General features: G+C 41.4%; 1 protein-coding gene across 1 annotated transcript in view; it reads left to right on the forward strand.

Moving 5' to 3' along the window:
* Nucleotides 1–18,806, forward strand: part of EIF4G1 (eukaryotic translation initiation factor 4 gamma 1) — a gene marked incomplete in the record, with an annotated part of 460,856 nt that extends 442,050 nt beyond the window's left edge. Inside the window, 2 exon segments of the mRNA XM_053710345.1 lie at nt 2,940–3,080; nt 17,516–18,806. Coding sequence (XP_053566320.1) covers nt 2,940–3,080; nt 17,516–17,694 — 320 coding nt within the window.
* Nucleotides 18,807–21,920: the final 3,114 nt, after the last annotated feature.

Below are 21,920 nucleotides of genomic sequence, written 5' to 3' on the forward strand. Positions count from 1 at the left end.
ATGACTACAGTGGATTTAAAGGATGCTTATCTTCACATTCCGATACACAAAGATCATCATCGGTTTCTCAGGTTTGCCTTCCTAGACAGGCATTACCAGTTTGTAGCTCTTCCCTTTGGGCTAGCTACAGCCCCAAGAATTTTTACGAAGGTTTTGGGGTCGCTTCTGACGGTCCTAAGGCCGCAGGGCGTAGCAGTGGCCCCTTATTTAGACAACATCCTAATTCAGGCGTTAAACTTCCAAATTGCCAAGTCTCATACGGACATAGTGTTGGCATTTCTGAGGTTGCATGGGTGGAAGGTGAACGAGGAAAAGAGTTCTCTATCCCCCCTTACAAGAGTTTCCTTCCTAGGGACTCTGATAGATTCTGTAGAAATGAAAATTTACCTGACTGAGTCCAGGTTATCAAAACTTCTAAATTCCTGCCGTGTTCTTTATTCCATCCCTTGCCCTTCGGTGGCTCAGTGCATGGAAGTAATCGGCTTAATGGTAGTGGCAATGGACATAGTGCTGTTTGCATGCCTACATCTCAGACCGCTCCAACTCTGCATGCTCAGTCAGTGGAATGGGGATTACAGATTTGTCCCCTCTACTAAATCTGGATCAAGAGACCAGGGATTCTCTTCTCTGGTGGCCATCTCGGGTCCATATGTGCAAAGGTATGACCTTTCGCAGGCCAGATTGGACAATTGTGACAGATGCCAGACTTTTAGGTTTGGGTGCAGTCTGGAACTCCCTGAAGGCTCAGGGATCGTGGACTCAGGAGGAGTCACTCCTTCCAATAAACATTCTGGAACTAAGAGCGATATTCAATGCTCTTCAGGCTTGGCCTCATTTAGCGACAATGAGGTTCATCAGATTTCAGTCGGACATCATCACGACTGTGGCTTACATCAACCATCAAGGGGGAACAAGGAGTTCCCTAGCGATGTTAGAAGTCTCCAAAGATAATTCGCTGGGCTGAGATTCACTCTTGCCACCTATCAGCTATCCATATCCCAGGTGTAGAGAACTGGGAGGCGGATTTTCTAAGTCGTCAGACTTTTCATCCGGGGGAGTGAGAAATCCATCCGGAGGTGTTTGCTCAATTGGTTCATCGTTGGGGCAAACCAGAACTGTATCTCATGGCGTCTCTCCAGAACGCCAAGCTTCCTTGTTACGGATCCAGGGACCCCAAGGCAACGCTGATAGATGCTCTAGCAGCACCTTGGTCCTTCAACCTGGCTTATGTGTTTCCACAGTTTCCTCTGCTCCGTCGTCTGATTGCCAAAATCAAGCAGGAGAGAGCATCAGTGATTTTGATAGCGCCTGCGTGGCCACGCAGGACTTGGTATGCAGATCTGGTGGACATGTCATCCATTCCACCATGGACTCTGCCGCTGAGACAGGACCTTCTACTTCAAGGTCCTTTCAACCATCCAAATCTAATTTCTCTGAGGCTGACTGCCTGGAGATTGAACGCTTGATTTTATCAAAGCGTGGTTTCTCCGAGTCAGTCATTGATACCTTAATTCAGGCACGAAAGCCTGTCACCAGGAAAATCTATCATAAGATATGGCGGAAATATCTTTATTGGTGTGAATCCAAGGGCTACTCATGGAGTAAAGTCAGGATTCCCAGGATATTATCTTTTCTCCAAGGATTGGAGAAAGGATTGTCAGCTAGTTCCTTAAAGGGACAGATTTCTGCTCTGTCTATTCTTTTGCACAAGCGTCTGGCGGATGTCCCAGACGTTCAGGCATTTTGTCAGGCTTTAGTTAGAATCAAGCCTGTGTTTAAACCTGTTGCTCCACCATGGAGTTTAAATTTGGTTCTTAAAGTTCTTCAGGGGGTTCCATTTGAACCTCTTCATTCCATAGATATCAAACTTTTATCTTGGAAAGTGTTTTTTTTTTTTTTTTTTTTGTAACTATTTCCTCGGCTCGTAGAGTTTACGAGTTATCTGCCTTACAATGTGATTCTCCTTATCTGATCTTCCATGCAGATAAGGTAGTTCTGCGTACCAAACCTTGGTTTTTACCTAAGGTGGTATCTAATAAGAATATCAATCGAGAGATTGTTGTTCCGTCTTTGTGTCCTAATCCTTCTTCAAAGAAGGAACGTCTATTACACAATCTGGACGTGGTTCGTGCTTTAAAGTTTTACTTACAAGCTACTAAAGATTTTCGTCAAACATCTGCTTTGTTTGTTGTCTACTCTGGACAGAGGAGAGGTCAAAAGGCTTCGGCAACCTCTTTCTTTTTGGCTAAAAAGCATAATCCGCTTAGCTTATGAGACTGCTGGCCAGCAGCCTCCAGAAAGGATTACAGCTCATTCTACTAGAGCTGTGGCTTCCACATAGGCCTTTAAAAATTAGGCTTCTGTTGAACAGATCTGCAAGGCGGCGACTTGGTCTTCGCTTCATACTTTTTTAAAATTCTACAAATTTGATACTTTTGCTTCTTCGGAGGCTATTTTTGGGAGGTTTTACAGGCAGTGGTACCTTCCGTTTAAGTACCTGCCTTGTCCCTCCCTTCATCCGTGTACATTAGCTTTGGTATTGGTATCCCACAAGTAATGGATGATCCATGTCCACGGCCCGCCCTGTCATTTTAAGGCAGGTATTTTTTAACTTTAAACTACAATCACCACTGCACCCTATGGTTTCTCCTTTCTCTGTTTTCGGTCGAATGACTGGATATGGCAGTTAGGGGAGGAGCTATATAGACAGCTCTGCTGTGGGTGTCCTCTTGCAACTTCCTGTTGGGAATGAGAATATCCCACAAGTAATGGATGATCCGTGGACTGGATACACCACAAGAGAAATAAATTTATCAGGTAAGCATAAATTGTTTTTTCTTTGTTCATATACATTTTATTTCTCTGCCTACTTTTTTTTTTTTTTTTCTTCTTCTTTTTTGGCCTTTGGTAATGGGAATAAAACTTTCTTTCATTCTCAGTTGAAAACCCAAACAAAGTGGATGTTACTGTAATACGCACACGAGCAAAACTCCTCCAGAAATACCTGAGCGATGAAAACAAGGAGCTTCAGGCTCTATATGCACTACAGGCGCTGGTTGTGAAGCTGGATCAGCCCCCAAGTAAGTACTAGCTGCATTTAATGCTGGGTTTTCATTTGTTTAATTTGTTTTTATTAAAACATTTAGTTTTTATAACACTATAGCAAATCATTCTTTACAAAAGAGCAGTAATAGCAGAACATATAAAGCCTTACAGGTAGTATTGCCAGCGACTCCTTACAAAGAGTATCGTTCCTCAAGGGCCACCCTTTCTTTTCTTTCTTTTTTTCTTTCTTTTTTCTTTCTTTCTTTCTTTCTTTTTTTTTTTTTTCTTTCTTTCTTTCCCATCCAGAGTCATTTGTATATGCTTTCCATAGACTGTCCGACTTCAATGTTTGTCTCCCAGTGCCAAACATGACTATTTTATCAAAATCAACATTGTCCCAATATGGATTGGGAGAAACCAGATAACCAAATAACAAACTATAAAATAAATGTAATACTTGGATGCCATAGACTGGGTTAGTTATGGGTTAATAAAAGATTACCATTGAAGCTCTCAATCAATACCTAGACTAGTATTTGTTGGATAACGATTGATTACTATCTACTATTCTATCTAGAGTAGTTTGAGCCATTCCTGAGATTCCATTAAAACCACACCTCATCATTGGCTTCTTTTGAACCTAATGACCATGTCATAAATTCATACATTGTATGTGTGTTAAATATTTTTTATTTCAATCCACGTAGGGGTGCCCACCTTCCAGTATTTTGCTATGTATGTTCTCGTTACAGTACACAAGATTTTGATAAAGGTGTTGATGGGCTTATTAAACTCCCGAACACGTTTTTCTTGTGTGATAGTGAGTTGTATTTGTTCATCCAGTAAGTAGCTGAGTATGGAAGTGATCTCCATGGGTTTTAATTTAAAGGGACATTCCGGTCAAACTTTAAATGCACATAAATGAATTACATGTTTGAATAGAAACATATTTACTATATACATGTATTGGCAAAAATGCTTCCAGTAAAAGTTATCAGTGTTTGTGTTAACTCTTTTTCTCTGCACGTGCATGTGAAGTGTATAAAGCCTGCCGAAGGGGTTGATAAATTTACCCCTTAGTGCTGACTCATTCGTAACTTCACAGGAGTGAGCACAGTGTTATCTATATGATTCACATTAACTAGCACTGTGTTGCTATGAAAAGCTAATAACATGCACTAGATTAAGGCGTCCTGCAGATGCTTTGGAATTTTTGAGTTTTAAAAGGTTATAAATTAATATAACATTGTTGGCTGTGCAAAGATGGGGAATGGGTAGTAAAGACATTATCTATCTTATTAAACAATAAAAATTTGGAGTAAACTGTCCCTTTAATGCAAAACTGATCCAGCCTAAAAGAAAAAATGGTTACAGACAAGGCGAGGGAGGGGGTAGAGGTAAACAAAATTTTCCATAAGGCACGGAGAGTCCACGACTTCATTCCTTACTGTTGGGAATACAACACCTGGCCACCAGGAGGAGGCAAAGACACCCCAGCCAAATGCTTAGATATCCCTCCCACTTCCCCCATCCCCCCAGTCATTCTTTGCCTTTCATCGCTAGAGGAGGATGGCAGAGAAGTGTTAGAAGATTTGGATAGTCTTTAAATGGGTATGTTCCCTTCAAGAAAGGGCTGGAGTTTTAAGTAATCATATAAACTTCTCAGTAAGAGTATTGATAAACGTTAGTCTGGATACGCAGGGAAAGTTTTTCTGCAAATCGAATCCATACTGTCTAACAGCTCCTGGGCAATCAGCGTGAAGGAGATTAGAGATTAATTTGGAACAGTTTGGGGATATATGTACTGCTTTGTTCTCTATGGAACACATTGTGAAGGTTTGGGCTCAAATAGACTGCATACTTTTGTCAATGGAACTGACAGGTTTCACTTTCGTTTTTGGGCGTTGCGCAGCTTCTAATAGCTTTGCACGCTTTTTCTCATAGCAGGGGAGGTCCCTTCTTGTGCACCACGTAATCGGGTGTGGCTCATTTGTTTTCCTTGCGATCCTACTGCAGGAACTCTGGCAATCCTACGGAGAGAGTTTTCCTTTAACTGTCTGTCTCTAGGAGGTGGTGAGTGCCCCAGCCATTGGGGTTATAAAGGTGCCTCTCTTTATAATAATAAAAAAAAAAGTTTAAATCTGTTTTCTTACTGTGGGATTGCATTTCCAGCAATATAAGACTCTGATAATTTGTTAGACGCTTCTGCACCTTCTATTCTAAATAATACCTGTTTATACAGTGAGGCGGCGGTGGTTAGTCCACCTGCTCAATTTTGTTCTAATTGCCTGGGTACCCTTCTAAAGTCTAAGAAGGGAGCTAAATCTGCTAACCCCCCTAGCATAATTAGTCCCTCTGAGCCGTCAACCTCTCAGTATTCTGTGGTCCGGGAGATGCCTACCCTATCCCCTCAAACCGTTTCACATGCAGTTCCCTGAGGCACGTCTAATACTCCGGCTGGAGGTTACTACACAGTTGCAATCTGCTGTCTGTTGCCCTGAGTGTCTTACCTATCTCTGGGAAATTAAAGACAAAGGTTAAATATAGTTCTTCTGAATTGGATCCAGATAATTTCCAATCTGATTTAGCTAGTATGTGTCAACTGTCAGAGGATGAGTTAAAGGGACAGTCAAGTCCAAAAAAAACTTTCATGATTTAAAAAGAGAAAGTAATTTTAAACAACTTTCCAATTTACTTTTTTTTTTTTTTTTTTTTTTTTTTTTTTTCAAATTTCCTTTATTGTGCTTCAAAAAAGAACAAAAAGTCATACAACATAACAAGAATGGATCAATACAATCATGACTGTACATTGAAAAGCAGTCTTGGGATACAAAGCTCAAATACATAGCCGAAGTTGTTACCAATGTATACCCTTCAAGGTTATTCCCATTATGACTCAAGCGGACGGCTCGAGTATAGAGTCCAAGAAAATGGTCCTTGCTCAAATGGTAGTCCATACAGTGTATCTAGTTTTGCTCAATTCAAGTTATTTTATCCCCCTCGTTGAATTTGTCTCTGTGGGAGTTTATATATACAATTTAGGAAACTAAAACAAGAAAAACGAACACAAAAGAAAGAACCACAAACAAACCAACAGTATAATAGGAATGATAAGTATTCTGCCAAAGGATTATCATCAGCTAAGCATACTACTTCACAGTAGGAGATCAACTTTGATTTGCCCAATTAGCATACGTATATTGTTCCCATAAAAGTAACATATCATGGTAGAAATCTAGACGTCCCAGTTTAAAGTAATGAAGTCTCTCCAGTATCATAGTGTTTTTCACCAGAACCAACCAATCAGTAAGTGTAGGTGTCTGCATTTTCTTCCAGAACCTAGGTACCAGCCTTTTTGCTGCATTCACTAATATTTGGAATAAGCTCTTCCTAATTTTACATGTAATGTGTGGATCAGCATTAAACAGGATACCCTCAGAAGAGGGAGTCAGGGCCATCCCTACAACTTTGCTAATTTGTTCATATATTTGGGTCCAGTATGGGCGTATTACGTTACAGTCCCACCAGATATGGTACATTGTACCTTCTTGATCACAGCCTCTCCAGCATCTATTACTGGCGTTGCGAAACATATGTTTCAATTTGCTGGGGGTTAAATACCATCTAGTAAGAATTTTGATATTTGTTTCAAGTGCTGTTGCTGAATGTGCTGATCTCGCTGTTGCCTGGAACCATTTGGCCCATTGTTTTTGTGAGAATTCATTCCCCATCTCCTTTTCCCATCTAAGTGTATAATTAGGCTTAGTAGAATATTGCGCTTGAAGCATATCTCTATACATCACAGATATTACTTTTTTAGGGGGTTGTTGTGACGTGCATAGGTGTTCAAATGTCGTGAGTGGTCTAAGCATGTCTTGTTTATGTTTATGTGTATAAATGTAATGACGAACCTGATGATAGGCAAACCAGGAGCTAAAATGTGCAAGACCTTGTGTCAACAAAGTGTTTCTCGGCGCTATCTGTCCCTGATCTGTCACCAAAAAAACCGGGATCTGATCAGTCAATTTTATTAGTGTCTGTGAGTTTTGCTTCGTCCCCAAGAAACAGGGTGAAAGCTCTTTATTCTGGTCTAAAATTGTTAGTGGTGAATAAGGGGATGATATGCGCTTATATTTGTTGCGGATTTTTAGCCAATCCGACCACGTTTCCTTAATAATTGGGTAGGCCGCAGAAATGTCCGTAGGGGTTTTTTGGGGTGCCCAACAGAGTCCCCCCATCTGGGTAGTTTTCAACAATTGTGATTCTAAGTGGACATTTCTTTTATAGAAATCATTTCCCTGTCTGCACCATTCTACTACCCTATTTAGGGTGATCGCCAACTTATAGAGATGCAAATTTGGAACTCCCATGCCCCCGTCATCTCTATGTCTATATAACGTACTCTTGGCTATTCTTGGAGGTTTTCTATGCCATATATAGGCATCTATAATAGCTTGCATTTTACTAATATCTGATGTGACACCGGGGACTGGCAATGCCTGCATAACATATAGGGCTTTCGGTAACAGGGTCATTTTAGTGGCCGCAATTCTCCCCAGCCAAGAGATATTTTTTCTCGGAAGCCAGGAGGATACTAGACTCTCAAATTCATCCAGCAAGCGACCATAATTACGTTTTCGCAAAATTTCTTTATTACAGGATAAAAATATTCCCAGATATTTTAGTGCTTGGCTCTGAATTTTATATGGGTATAGACCCCGAATCACCCCCACCTCTGCTTCGGGAATATTTATCGGGTAAAGTTCTGATTTATTGGCATTTATCGAGAAGTTGGACACTGTCCCATAGGATTGTAGTTCTTGTTGGATGTAGGGGAGTGATTGTAAAGGCTCTGATATGGTCATGAGAATATCATCGGCAAATAATGCCAGTTTGTATATTTGATCCTGTATGGTAATACCTTTTATTTTAGGGTTGTTACGTAACTGAATAGCCAATGGCTCTAGTGACAGTATAAAAAGTAAGGGGGAGAGGGGGCATCCTTGTCTCGTACCGTTTCGAATTTCGAAAGGATCTGACAGGTCCCCATTGACCCTAATTTGGGCGGTTGGATTAGTGTATAGTGCAAGAATTTTTTTGATAATTTTTGTAGGGAATCTGAATCTTTGAAGAGTGGCTTGTAAAAAAGTCCAATCTAACCTGTCGAATGCTTTTTCAGCATCGGTGGAGAGATATATGGAGGGGGTGTCTGTTTTTTTAATATATTCCATCAAATTTAGTACTTTACATATATTATCCTTAGCTTCCCTTTGTGGGACAAAGCCAACTTGATCGTGGTGTATTAACTTAGGTAGAATTGAATTTATTCTGTTTGCTATAATTTTGGCGTATATTTTGAGATCTGCATTTAATAAGGAAATTGGTCGAAAATTTGCTGGGGTTACAGGGTCCTTGCCCGGTTTGGGAAGTACTGAGATATGGGCTTGCATCATGGTATCTGGGAATACTACAGAGTCTGATATTTGATTAAACATAGTTAGCAAGTATGGTGTAAGTTGAGCCCTGAATATTTTATAATACCGGTTGCCAAAGCCATCCGGTCCCGGAGCTTTCTCTGGCTTCATCTCCTTTATAGCTGCCAGAATCTCCCTATTGGAGAACGGGGCCTCCAGCATGGATACTTCAGTATCAGTGAGTTTGGGTAAGGGAATGTTTTCTAAATATTTCTCACATTTTAGCTTGTGCAGGGTATGGGGTCTATTAGGAAATAAATTATAAAGCCTATGGTAATATGCTTTGAAGGATTCCTTGATAGATTTAGTGTCTTCTATTGTGGTATTATGTGCTGACATAAGAGAGTGAATATATGAGCCTGCATGTTGCTTTTTTAGGGCCCTAGCAAGGAGTTTCCCCGTTCTATTACCTTCGCCATAAAATTTTTGTTTAATATATAGTTGATGTCTTTGTGACTCCAGTTGTAAATGGGTATTTAGGTTCTCCCTTTTTTCTTGAAGAGCTTTGGCTAGGCCATTATCATCGGGATTGAATTTTAACAATAGATCTGCTTCAGAGACCTCTTGTGCTAATTTGAGGTATTCCTTAATAGATTCTTTACGTTTGTGGGCCTTGATTTTAATAAATTCACCACGGATGTAAGCCTTATGGGCCTCCCAAACCGTTGTGGGACTAACGTCTGGGGTATTATTGAGTGAAAAGTAAGTGTCCAATTGTTCAGCGAGTGACTCCACTACTTTTGGGTCGGCCAACAGTGAGTTGTCTAGCCTCCATGTAAAAGGTTTGAGGGGAATAGCAGGCCATGCCATCGAACATTCAACTGATGAATGGTCCGACCACACCGTGTGCTTGATATTGACACCTTTGACTAGTGATAGTGCAATGTGATCTACCAGTATATAATCGAGCCTAGAATAGCTTTTTTGTGGGTTTGAAAAAAAGGTGTAATCTCGAGTTTGTGGGTGTGTGTACCTCCATGTATCATGAAGCATTAGCTCCTTGATATCTTTCCATATGGAATGGAGCATTTTTGGACTGTGTCGTGCGCTGGGGTTAGAGCTATCAAATGCAGGTACCAGGGGGATATTAAAATCTCCTGCAACAATCAAGGGGCCTTTAGCTAGGCCAGCGATTTTGTTGGAAAAGCGGGAGAAGAACTGGTCTTGTCTTGTGTTAGGTGCATATAAGTTTATAATGGTTACTGGTTTGCCATACATCAGGCCCATGATGCCTAAATATCTACCCTCCTTGTCCTTGTCTATATGCTGAAGTTTAAATGGGATAGATTTATGTATTAATATACTAACACCATTAGTCTTTTTATGGGAGTTCGTGCTATGAAAGTGTTGGGGGTAGTGTGAGGAAAAATACTTAGGGAGACTACCAGTTTTAAAGTGCGTTTCTTGCAATAATAGTATTTCGCCCCCTCTTTTGCGGAGGTCCCGGATGGCCATCGACCTCTTATTAGGACAGTTAAGACCCTTTACATTTTGGGTTATGAGCCGTATGGTTTGTGCATTAAGGTTTGGCATCCCGTACAATAAATACTAACAAAGCTTTTATCTTATGACTCCTAGCGTGATCTGCAGATTCAAATTGAAAATGTACCCCGTGGCAGAGTGTAGAGATATAAATTAAACTAAATACATTCAAAACAATCTTTGCACAACTGGTGCAACTAAAAAGAACAAAAAACAGCATTCTTTAAAGGGGGAACACCAACCCCTAAAGGGCATCTTAATTGTATCTCAGATTATATGCATATAGTATATCTTATGTTGCATCAGAAAAACCTGGGATTAACCTGGGATTGAACTTTACATAGTAAACTAGGGGGACTAGGTTTAATATGACTAACAACTTTAAACAGTAGGTATCTTGAGCATAGTGGTCAGCAATGCAATACAGATCTATAGCATACAGTGAGGCGAGTTATATTTATCAATTAAATACTTTACCACATCCAGCCCTTTACTCAGACTTACAGTTGTCAGCCGCCGACAGGGTTCACCTCTCCCGACCCCGGACACTAGGCCCCATCCGCCCAGACCCCCCCATCACAGAGTACCAGGGTAGGTCTGGACAGGCGGGCACCCGGGCCCGGGGTTGTAGTGCTAACAAGCACACTCAGTAATAAACAAGCATAAAGCATTCACCATCTTGTAATAGTTCACCTTCCCAAGGACTTTGAATGTCCAGCACCTTGGAGATTTTTATTAGGTGTTGTAGCTGATTTTTTCCTCCATTCTGATCTTTGAGGGAGTGGTGGTGCTTGATGTGCTTCCGCTGATTCTGGCTGATGAGTCTCATCTTGTGTTTCTGGAAGGATGATGCCCAGATCTTTACAGATTCGTGTTATGTCTTCCGTCGTGCTACATACCAATCTTCTACCCTTCCATGGTACTTGCAAATTAAATGGGTGACCCCATCTGTAAGGAATGTTAAGCTGCCGCAGCTTTGCCGTGAGGTGTTTGAATTCCCGTCTTTTCTGTAGGGTTCTTGGAGTCAAATCTTCATATAATTGTATAGGTTCTGCTCTAAACCTGAGTGGATATTTCTGACGGGCTTTCTTCATGATTTCTTCTTTGATCTGGTAGCTTGTGATTTTCACAATGACGTCTCTTGGAGGTTGGTCTCCTAATGGTTTTGCACGCAATGCTCTGTGGAATCTATCCAAAGCTATTGTGGCTTCAGGTTCAACCCCAATTATAGACGTAAAAAGACCTTGTAGATAATCTTCTAATTCTGCTGAGGCAACAGATTCTGGGATTCCCCTGATTCTAATGTTGCCGCGGCGACTTCGATTTTCCAGATCATCTATTTTGTTTTCCATTTGTGAAATTATATCATCTTGAGAAGAAACTTTAGACCGGAGAAATGTTATATTAGAGTAGGTGAGGTCTGCACTATCCTCCAGCTTCTCCACCCTCTGGCCCATGTCTGAGAGATCTTTTTTAATCTCAGAAATCTCCTCTCTAATACATTGTTTTACTTGACAAATTAATGTGGAAAAGTCTTTTTTAGAAGGCAGTGAGTCCAATAAGGCCCTGGGTACTTGAACAGCTGAATCGGGGCAATCCCCCTCTGAGTCTGATGGTGTGGAAGAGCCATCATTTCTGGCTTCTAGTGGGTTTATCTTCAGGGCTGCAGTTTCTAATTGCTTAAAAAAGTTGTTTACAGAGGGAGTAGCTGCATCCTGCTTTTTAGTTGCTTTTTCTGACTTGCTGCCTTTTCTAGGAGACATGTTGAATATTATAGCGCAAGGAAATCCACTATGCAGGTGTAACAGAATGCTCAGTGCAGTGTATAGCTATATAGAAAGTTTAATCTCCAACACCAAATAAATTTTAATACTGCTTGGAAAAGCTGCTCTCCTTTCCCAGTTTATTAACTGTATCTCATAGCAGATTTGTGTGTATTGTCGGTAAATCTTCCATGGAAATTAGAATAGTATTGATGTGTACATAAAAAGCTGGTGATGGCGTGTGCTTCAACTGCAATACACTGGCAGGGTGTTATGCATCATACTTTTTTGCGGTGTCCCTGCATCCAGCTTCGATGCTCTTAAGGTGCCTCAATGCTAGATTAAATATCATAAACTCTATAGGAGAATCAAAGATGGCGGACGCCACATTTATCCATTTAGGTGACTGTTTATTTCAAATTAGCCCCAACAGCTCACTGATGTATAACATCTCCTTATCTCACCTTCCGCTCATCTGAGCACTCCCCCACTTGATGGTGGCACCTGTGTCTCCTCGTATGGCCGATTGATCAGCGGTACATTCCGGTGTTTAGTTGCGGCCCACACGCATGGCTCATATCCGTGTATTAAGCTGGCGTTGCTGCAAAAACTGCACTGCTTCTCCAATTTCTTTCCGATTTAGTCCCCAGTCGGATATGTGAGTCCGGGACTTATATAACTACGTTTCCAGACATTTGGGGTTATCTGCATACATATTTAGGCTGCTTTTTGCCCTGCAGGGAGACCAGAGCTCACATACGTGCAGCCATCTCCTCTGAGCGCTGGCTCCGCCCCCCTCCAATTTACTTTTATCACCAATTTTGCTTTGTTCTCTTGGTGGTGTTAGTTGAAAGCTAAACCTAGGAGGTTCGTATGCTAATTTCTTAGACCTTGAAAACTGCCTCTAATCTGAATGCATTTTGACCACTAGAGGGCGTTCATGTGTTTCATATAGATAACAATGAGCTCATGCATGTGATGTTACCCTGGAGTGAGCACTGATTGGCTAAAAAGTCTGTCAAAACAACTGAACCAAGGGGGCAGTTTGTTATGCAAAACTGGGGAATGGGTAATTGAGTAATTATCTATCTTTTTAAACAACAAATTCTGGTGTTGACTGTCCCTTTAACCTCTGTAGCGTCAGAGGGTTAACTCTCGGAGTGAGAGACTTCATTTACTAAACCCCTTTCTTCCGATTGAACATCTGCGTTTTTTTTACTAAAGGTGGTTCTGTCTACCTTAGAGGTTCCGGAAGCAAAACTTCCTGAGGAAGCGAAGATTCCTAAGTTAGACAGGGTTTACGAGGACAGAAAGGCCCCACAAACTTTTCCTGTCCCTATCAGTAGTGAATGGGAGAGTTGGAACTCCATTTTCCCCGTCAACTTTGAAGAAGTTATTCCCGGTCCCTGATTCTCAGCTGGAATTGTGGGGTTCCATCCCTAAGGTGGATGGTGCCATTGCAATGCTAGCTAGGCGTACCACTATTCCTCTGTAAGATAGTAATTCCTTTAGGGAACCTATGGACAAGAAGTTGGAAGGTTACCTGAGAAGAATGTTCCAACACAGGTTGGGCTGCAACAACTAATCGGTAAGTTTGATCATAAAAATAGTTGTCAACAAATCTCATTATCAATTAGGTGTTCAGCGATTAGTTGGTCAGTTGCACAGCAACTGCTTTAATCTGATGATCTACTGCAACTAATATTGTGCAAAAAAATTTGAATTTTTTTTTTTTAATCTTTTCTATACGATTTAATCGGACAATATTCATCCGATTAATCGGATAGAAAAAAAATAAAAAATGTTTGCACAATACCATGTGCAGGAGTTCGTCGGATTGAAGCAGCTGGTGCTGTGCAATTAACCATCTAATCGCTGACCACCTAATTGATGATGAGATTCTTTGACAACTATTTTTATGATCAATCTTACCGAATAGTTGTTGCAGCCCTAAACACAGGATTTTTTTTTTTTCAACCAACGGCAGCGATTGCCACTGGGGCTGCTACCTACTGGTGTGACTGTCAGAACTTAACAAGGTGGAATCTCCCCTCAAGGATATTCAGAAGAGGATTACGGCCTTAAGAATAGCTAACTTCTTTATCTGTGATGCGAACATGCAGATTATACGCCTGAACACTAAGGCATTGCGGTCCTAGCTCGCAGGGCCCTCCTGGTTGAAATTGTGGTCCGCGGATATGGTTTCTAAATCCAGACTCCTTTTCTTACAATTCAAGGGGAAGGTTTTATTTGGGCCAAGTTACCGTTACCGGAGGGAAAGGTGCTTTTCTGCCGTAGGATGAGAACAGACCTAAGGGACGACAGTCCTCTCAATTTTCGTTCGTAAATCCCAGAGAACTCAAGCATCTTCCAAGCCTGGGCAACCCAAGAGCACCTGGAAGCCTGCTCAGTTCTGGAATACGTCCAAGCAGACTAAGAAGCCTGCAGATAACAAATCTGCATGAAGGGGTGGCCTCCGGACCCGTATCGAGCAGGAGGCAGACCGTCATTTTTCTCAGACACCTGGTTGCAGAATGTTTATGATCCTTGGGTGCTGGAGGTTGTATCTCAAGGATACAGGATAGGATTCAAATCTCATCCACCCAGGGGCAAGTTCCTTATCTCCAGACTGTCTACAAGACCAGAGAAGAGGACAGCCTTTTTAGATTGTGTGTGGGATCTAGCCTCTTTAGGCGTCATTATCCCGGTAACTATCAGAAAGAGGTCTGGGATTCTATTCAAACCTCTTCGTGGCTCCCAAAAAGGAGAGAACTTTTCGTCCAATCCTGGACTTGAAGTGCCTAAACAAATTCCTAAGTGTCCCCTCTTACAAGACTATCAGATCGATCCTTCCCCTGGTTCAGGAAGGACATTTTATGACTGCCATCGATCTAAAGGATGCATACCTGCACGTTCTGATCCACAAGGATCATTTCCAGTTCCTGAGGTTTGCCTTTCTGGATCAACACTTCTAGTTCATAGCACTTCAGTTTGGCTTGGCTACTGCACCCAGGATATTTAGAAAGGTTCTGGGTGCTCTACTAGCTGTGGCCAGAACCCAAGGTATTGCAGTAGCACCTTACCTGGATGATATCTTGGTACAGGCGGCATCTTTTCGTCTGGCAAGGGGGGATCACTCTGAATCTCTTGAGTCTTCTTCGGTCACATGGGTGGAAGATAAACTTGGAAAAGAGTTCGCTTAAGCCTCATACCAGGGTGAATTTCTTGGGTACGGTTATAGACTCGGTTTCCATGAAGATCTTTCTAACATATCAGATGTTGCACAGCGTGTCTTGCCCTTCAGGCCTCCATAAGACCTTCAGTGGCTCAGTGTATGGAGGTGATTGGACACATGGTGTCTTGTATGAACATTCCCTTTGCCAGATTGCATCTCAGACCTTAACAACTATGCATGCTGAGACAATGGAACGGCGACAATTTAGACCTGTCCCAACAGATCATATTGGACAGCCTGTCGAGAGATTTGCTCTCTTGGTGACTGTCAGGATCACCTGTCTTGAGGCACGTGCTACTTGAGACCGTCCTTGGAGATTATGACTATGCATGGAAGGCTTTCTGGCTGGGAAGCCGTTTGGGGTGCCAGGAAGGCACAAGGGTTATGGACTCGGGAGGAGTCCACCCTTCCGATCAATATCTTGGAACTCCAGGCAATCTTCAATGCGCTGAAGGCTTGGCCCCTACTGAGTTTGCCCAGTTTATCAGATGCCTACATCAACCATCAGGGAGTAACGAGAAGTTCCTTAGCGGTGAGGGAGGTGTCTCAAATTTTAGAAAGGGCAGAAGCCTACAACTGTATGCTGTCAGAGATCCACATTCCGGGTGTGGACAACTGGGAAGCAGACTTCCTCAGCAGACAATCCTTTCACCCGGGGTAATGGTCACTCCACGGGGGTTGCCATTGATCTCATGGCCTCACGCTTCAATGCCAAACTACCCAGGTATGGGTCGAGATTTAGGGATCGTCGAGCAGAATTAATAGACGCTCTAGTAGTTCCATGGAGGTTCAGACTCGTATCTCTTTCCTCCATTGCCTCTTCTCCCTCGTGTGGTGGCCCGCATCAAGCAGGAGGAAGCTTCAGTGATTCTAATTGCTCCATCCTGGCCGCAAAGGACCTGGTTCGCGGATCTGGTGAGAATGTCCTCTTCTCCGTGGAGGTTTGCTTGTCGCAGGGACCTGCTAATACAGGGTCTCTTCCTACATCAAAATCTATATTCTGAGGCTGACTGCGTGGAGATTGAGTGCTTAGTCTTAGCCAGGAGAGGTTTCTCTGATAGTGTGATAGCTTGTAAGCTGGTTAGTTGGCGCATATACCATAAGGTGTGGTGAACTTGCCTGCACTGGTGTGAGGAACGTGGTTTCTTTTGGCATAAGGTCAAGGTTGCCAGAATTTGATCTTTTCTCCAAGCTGGATTGGAGAACTGATATTGGCCCTGTCAGTGTTGCACAAAAGATTAGCTGAGCTTCCGAATGTGCAGTCCTTTAAGGCTCTGACTAGGATCAGACCTATGTTTAGACCTGTGACTCTGCCTTGGAGTCTCAATCTTGTTCTTAGTGTTTTGCAGCAGGCTCCGTTTGAGCCCATGCATACTGTTGACATTAAAATGTTATCTTGGAAAGTTGTTTCTATTAGCCATTGCCTCTGCTCGCAGAGTGAGATTTCGGCTCTACAGTTTGACCCACCCTACCTTGTTTTTCATGCTGATAAGGCAGTTTTATGTACTAGGTTAGGTTTCCTTCCTAAGGTGGTGTTCCTTCCTTGTGTCCCAATCCTTAAGCGAAGGAACGTTTGCTTCACAATCTGGATGTGGATCGTGCTTTTAAAGTTTTACCTTCAGGCTACTAAGGAGTTCAGACAATCTTCATATTTGTTTGTCTTTTATGCGGGTAGACATAAGGGGCAGAAGGCTTATGAGAAAGCGGGACAGCAGCCTCCTAAAAGGGTTATGGCTCATTCCACTAGAACAGTTGCTTCTTCCTGGGTTTTTAAGAACAAAGACTCTATGGATCAGATTTGTAAAGTGGCTACATGGTCCTCCTTACATATTTTTTTCTAACTTTTACAAATTTGATGATTGCTTTTGGGGGAGAGGTTTTGAAGGCCGTGGTGCTCTCAGATTAGGGTCTGCCTTTTTTTTTTGTTCCCTCCTGTTATTCCTTTAGTGTCCTCTGTAACTTAGGTATTGTTTTCCCAACAATAAGGAATTAAGTCATGGACTCTCCCTGCCTTATGGAAAGAAAACAAAATTTATGCTTACCAGATAAATTCCTTTCTTTCCTGGCAGGAATAGTCCACGACACCGCTCGTAAGAATTTTTTGGGCGGCTCCCTTTTTGTTCTGGCACCTTTATACCCTGATGTTTCTCCTACTTTTTCTTGTTCCCTTGACTGACTGGGGGGGGGGGATATTTAAGACTGGCTGGGGTGTCTTTGCCTGTCAGGAAAGAGGAATTTATCTGGTAAGCATAAATTTAGTTTTTAACAAAAAAATTAGATAACTGTATTAACCCAAGCCTCCCTGGGAGAAAGTGGTACAAGCACAGTTTTCAAATGTATTTTACAGCAAAAGGCAGCAAAATAAATATATATTGCAATATTGTTATACTTTCAATAATGAAACATTTTTTGTTAAAACTGTTTAATAAAGCTATTATGTGTGTTTTTTTCTGAAAACTTTGGGAATTAATTTTAGGTTAAGGTTGATTTTTTTTTTTTCTTCTTCTATTCAAAAGATCTCCTTCGAATGTTTTTTGATGCACTATACGATGAAGATGTGATAAAGGAGGAACCTTTCTACAGGTGGGAGTCCAGCAAAGACCCAGCTGAACAGCAAGGGAAAGGTGTTGCTTTGAAATCTGTCACAGCCTTCTTTACTTGGCTACGGGAAGCAGAAGATGAGTCTGATAACTGAACTCAGACCAGACTTTTCTCTCAACCGCCTGCTTTAGGGGCTTTCTTCTGAGCTTCCAGCTTTTTTTTTTTTTTTTTTTTTTTTTCTTTGCTTTTTTTTTTTTTTTATTCGCCTGAATTTAACAGAAAATCTATATATATATATAAAAAAAAAAAAAAAATATTCACACAACTGGTTCTGAGTGTACAAGAGAAAACAGTGACTCATTGGCATGAAGATAAGCCAGGCAGAGGATGAGAAAGGAGCCTGGCAGATGGGCAGGATGTGAGCTTGGAACACAATTATGAGTGCAAAATTCTACTTTTTTTTTTTTTTTTTTCTCCTATTTTTATTTTTAGGAAACCAGAACTGGGGTTTCACTTAAGAGTACTTGAGGTATTTTGGGACTGCTAAATGAGGGTGGAGAGCCTTGTTGACTCCCTTCTCCCCACAACCCTCTTTGCCCTAAATAAGTGGGGAGGGGGAGCACAGGCCAAATTCTCTTGCAGATGCAATTTTTAAAGAGCAGACTGGAGACTTTGCTCTTCAATGGGATGGAGTGACTAAGCTTCCCATATGCTCTGTCTGAAATATAGATATAAATATATATATAAATATATATAATTATTACATTTTTTTTTTTTTTTTTCCCCAAAGTTTGCATAATGCCAGCTTTGAATTTTGTGTTACCGATCTCCAGTTCATGGAGTTCTGGACACAGGCAGAAATACATTGCAGGTTTGTTTTTTTTTGTTTTTTGTTTTTTTATATATTTTATTTTAAAAAAAAAACACCAATTAGACATCCGATGAACTCCTAATTGATATGTAATTATTAAAAAAAAAAAAGAATGGTGGCTGCTTCTATTAACTGCTGAGATGTTCAGATCACACCACCATGTGTTGGAGCATTTCTCAAAATGGGCAAATTCTGTATTTATAGAGAAAGCAAAACCTTATGGTTATTTCTCTCCCAAAAGTTTCTGGAGGTTATTGTAATTATTCAACAAACTAAGGATTGAGAGAAATTTGTAAATACTTTGCTTTCTTTATTAAGTATTTAATGATTCTGACATACAAATTTCCCCAAAACTTCTTTTCACAGAAACTGGAAATAAAGAACATTACATAACATGTGTTGTCTTCTGTGTTCTCTAACCCATTTGTTTTATTTTAGTATAACTGTGTATATAAAAATGCTTCCACATAATTGTTTGGAAATGCTTTTAAAACAAAAGGGAAATTTGGTTACTTTTTGTTTTAATTATCTATTACTTTATTAACAATTGGTATAGGAGTAAATGTAGCTGGTGTTACTGGATGACTGAGGCCTTGAGGGACAAGCTTAATTTTATTGTATTTCTTTTTAATGACACAAGTCCACGGATCATAATTATTATTGGGAATACCACTCCTGCCCTGCAGGAGGCGGCAAAAAGCACCACAGCAAAGCTGTTAAATATCAGCTCCCTTCCCTCCCAACCTAGTCGTTCTATTTGCCTACGTTAAGTGCAAGGTGGTGGTAAAGTGGTGTTAGAAAAAGATTCTTCAATCAGAAGTTTGTTTTTAAAGTAGTGCAAGATTGTGCTGCTTTGTCCTAGGGTGTAGCAGTAGTCCATATCAGTCTCTTCAGTAGAGCAGTGGTGGCTTTAGAACAATGGGAACTTGTGGGACATAATTCTCACTGCGCCTCCCATATTCTGATGTTGCCCTAATACTGAAAGGCTGAATAAGATTACTCAGACTTTATCATGTTTTTCCACAGGTCTATGTGAGGGAGAGGACCTCTCAAGCCTCGTGAGCTGCCTTACTGCCGGGCAGATTTCTAAGGTATGTCCTAAGTTTATTTTCTGGGGTATGTACACAGAAAAATTGGCACTTTATTATACACATGATGACATTATCCCTAAGAGGCACGTCCCCAGTGCCTGCAGTTCTAGCAGGCACTGGGGACGTGGAGAAGTGGCTCATATGTTAGGTGAATATGCCATGATTGCAACTCCCAACGGCTTTATTTTTACTTCATTAGCCAAACGTGAGGTTTAACTTCGTTCCGCCATGATAGGTGCAATTTCTCTACTCCCAACGGCTTTGTTATATCCCTAGCCGACCGGGAGTTTTAATTTGAATTCACCATGATGGGTGCAATTTCTCAACTCCCGACAGCTTTACTTTTACAAGTCTTTAGCTGTCCGGGAGATTCTTCTTGATTTGTCCACGATGGGCGGTGCTAATCATCGCAACATAGTTTGCGCGCCTTTTCAGTATTCATATCCCCAATTCCGGTGGTACGGAGAGCGATGGTGGGTATTCTCTATTGCGTTATGTCACGCAGCAGAGAGGCCTCACATACTGCTCTAAGAAGTGTCTTAAATGAGTCCAGACGCTTACTACTTGTTAGTTTTTCCATCCGGTGGCAGGCAGACACCTCAGCAAGGCTTAGCTGAGGTGTGGAGATTGTCTGAGTTATATTTTTATTAGGGAAAAAAAAAATTGTCTGCAAAATAAAGCATTTTCTTTTAACATTTAATGACACGGTAACGTGTGTTTTTTTTTTTTTTTGTGAGGTAACTAGTGATGATATCCAATTTTTAATTGATCAAAATGTGAATAAAGATGCTTCTTATACTTTTATGTTTAGATACTAATGTGGAACCACCAATCCCTTTCTGTTCCTCATGTATTGAGAGGATTTCACAGTTCAGGGATAAACTTTTTTCAGAGCCAACATTGTCTTGGATGCTGTTCAGGAGCATTCCGACAATGCTCAATATATGCCGCAGCTTTCTCCTCAAGTGTCCCAAAACTTAAAGTCCATTCAACCAGTGCCCTGCGCTTCCTCCACGACACCCCCTTGCAAGAAATCGCTTCCCTCATGTACTCTGTTGTCTGCTTTTCCCATGCTGCAGGGAAAGCGCAAGAGGAAAACTAAACATTCAGTGAGCAAGGTTTCTGTCACAGTTGTTGCTTTCTCAGAGGTCCCCTCCCAGAATCCTAACGAAGAGGATACTTTGGTAACATCTGAGGGTGAAATCTTAGATTCTGACGGTATAATTCCTCCTGCTGATACTGAAGTAGTATCTTTCAGGTTTAAGCTAGAACTCCCCCGTCTGTTACTTAAGGAGGTTTAGCTACTCTGAACGACACCACAGTCGTTAATTTTATGATGTACCAGATTGAGCTTCTGAGATCATTGCTAAGGAATGGGAGAGGCTCCTATATTTAAAAAAAGGATAGCGCATTCTTTCAAGGAGTCTTGGCAGACTATACCAAGGTGGACAATTTCCACACTAGTCAGTAGAACTACTATTCCCATAGAGGATAGATGTTCCTTTAAGAATCCTATGGATAAGAGGTTAGAGGGGTTGCTCAAGATGGGAAACTATGGTTTGTATTGCTACTGTCTCTTATGCGGCAGCATAATGGTTTATGCGTTGTCTGAATCTATAACGACAGACTCTCCCCTTGAAGAATTCCAGGATAAGATAAAGGCCCTTAAGTTGGTCAACTCCTTTCTTACAGATGCTTCCCTTCAGCTATTAAACGGGGAGCTAAGATTTCAGGCTTACTATATTGGCTCGCAGATCTTGTGGTTAAGATCTTGGTCTGCGGATGTGTCCTCTAAGGCTAGCCTTTGGTGATTCCTTGTTTGGGCCTGATTTGCCGGCGATAATACGGGAGGTAAGGGTCATTCCTCCAAGTTCAGATTAATTTCACGTTCCTTTGAAATTTCAAGGGAATCCTTCTATTTCTTCCTCCGAGCAGGAGGGAGGTTTAGGCTTTCAAGATTATCTAGAGCCAGATAAGAAGAAAGGCGTTCTTACACTTAGTAAGAGACCTCTCTGACCTGGGAGTCATAGTTCATGTTCTGATACAGGAACGGGGTCTGGGATTTTATTCCAATCTGTTCGTGGTTCCCAAAAAAGAGGGAACCTTCAGACCTATTTTAGATCTCAAGAGTCTAAACAAATTCCTCAGAGTACCGTCCTTCAAGATGGAAACTATTCGTTCCATTCTCCCTTTGGTCCAAAAGGGTCCATTTATGACAACTGTGGATTTAAAGGACGCGTACTAGCATGTTCCCTTTCACAGGGATCATCACAGGTTTCTAAGGTAAAGATCCTACACGGATATGTTGTCATCTTTCCTGCAATTTCACAGATGGATGGTAAATTTGGAAGAGAGTTCCTTAGTCCTAAGGACAATGGTAACTTTTTGGGAACCATAATAGATTTCCTATCCATGAGG

This window comes from Bombina bombina, chromosome 4 (assembly GCF_027579735.1).
Source record: "Bombina bombina isolate aBomBom1 chromosome 4, aBomBom1.pri, whole genome shotgun sequence".
NCBI classification, from domain to species: Eukaryota; Metazoa; Chordata; class Amphibia; order Anura; family Bombinatoridae; genus Bombina; species Bombina bombina.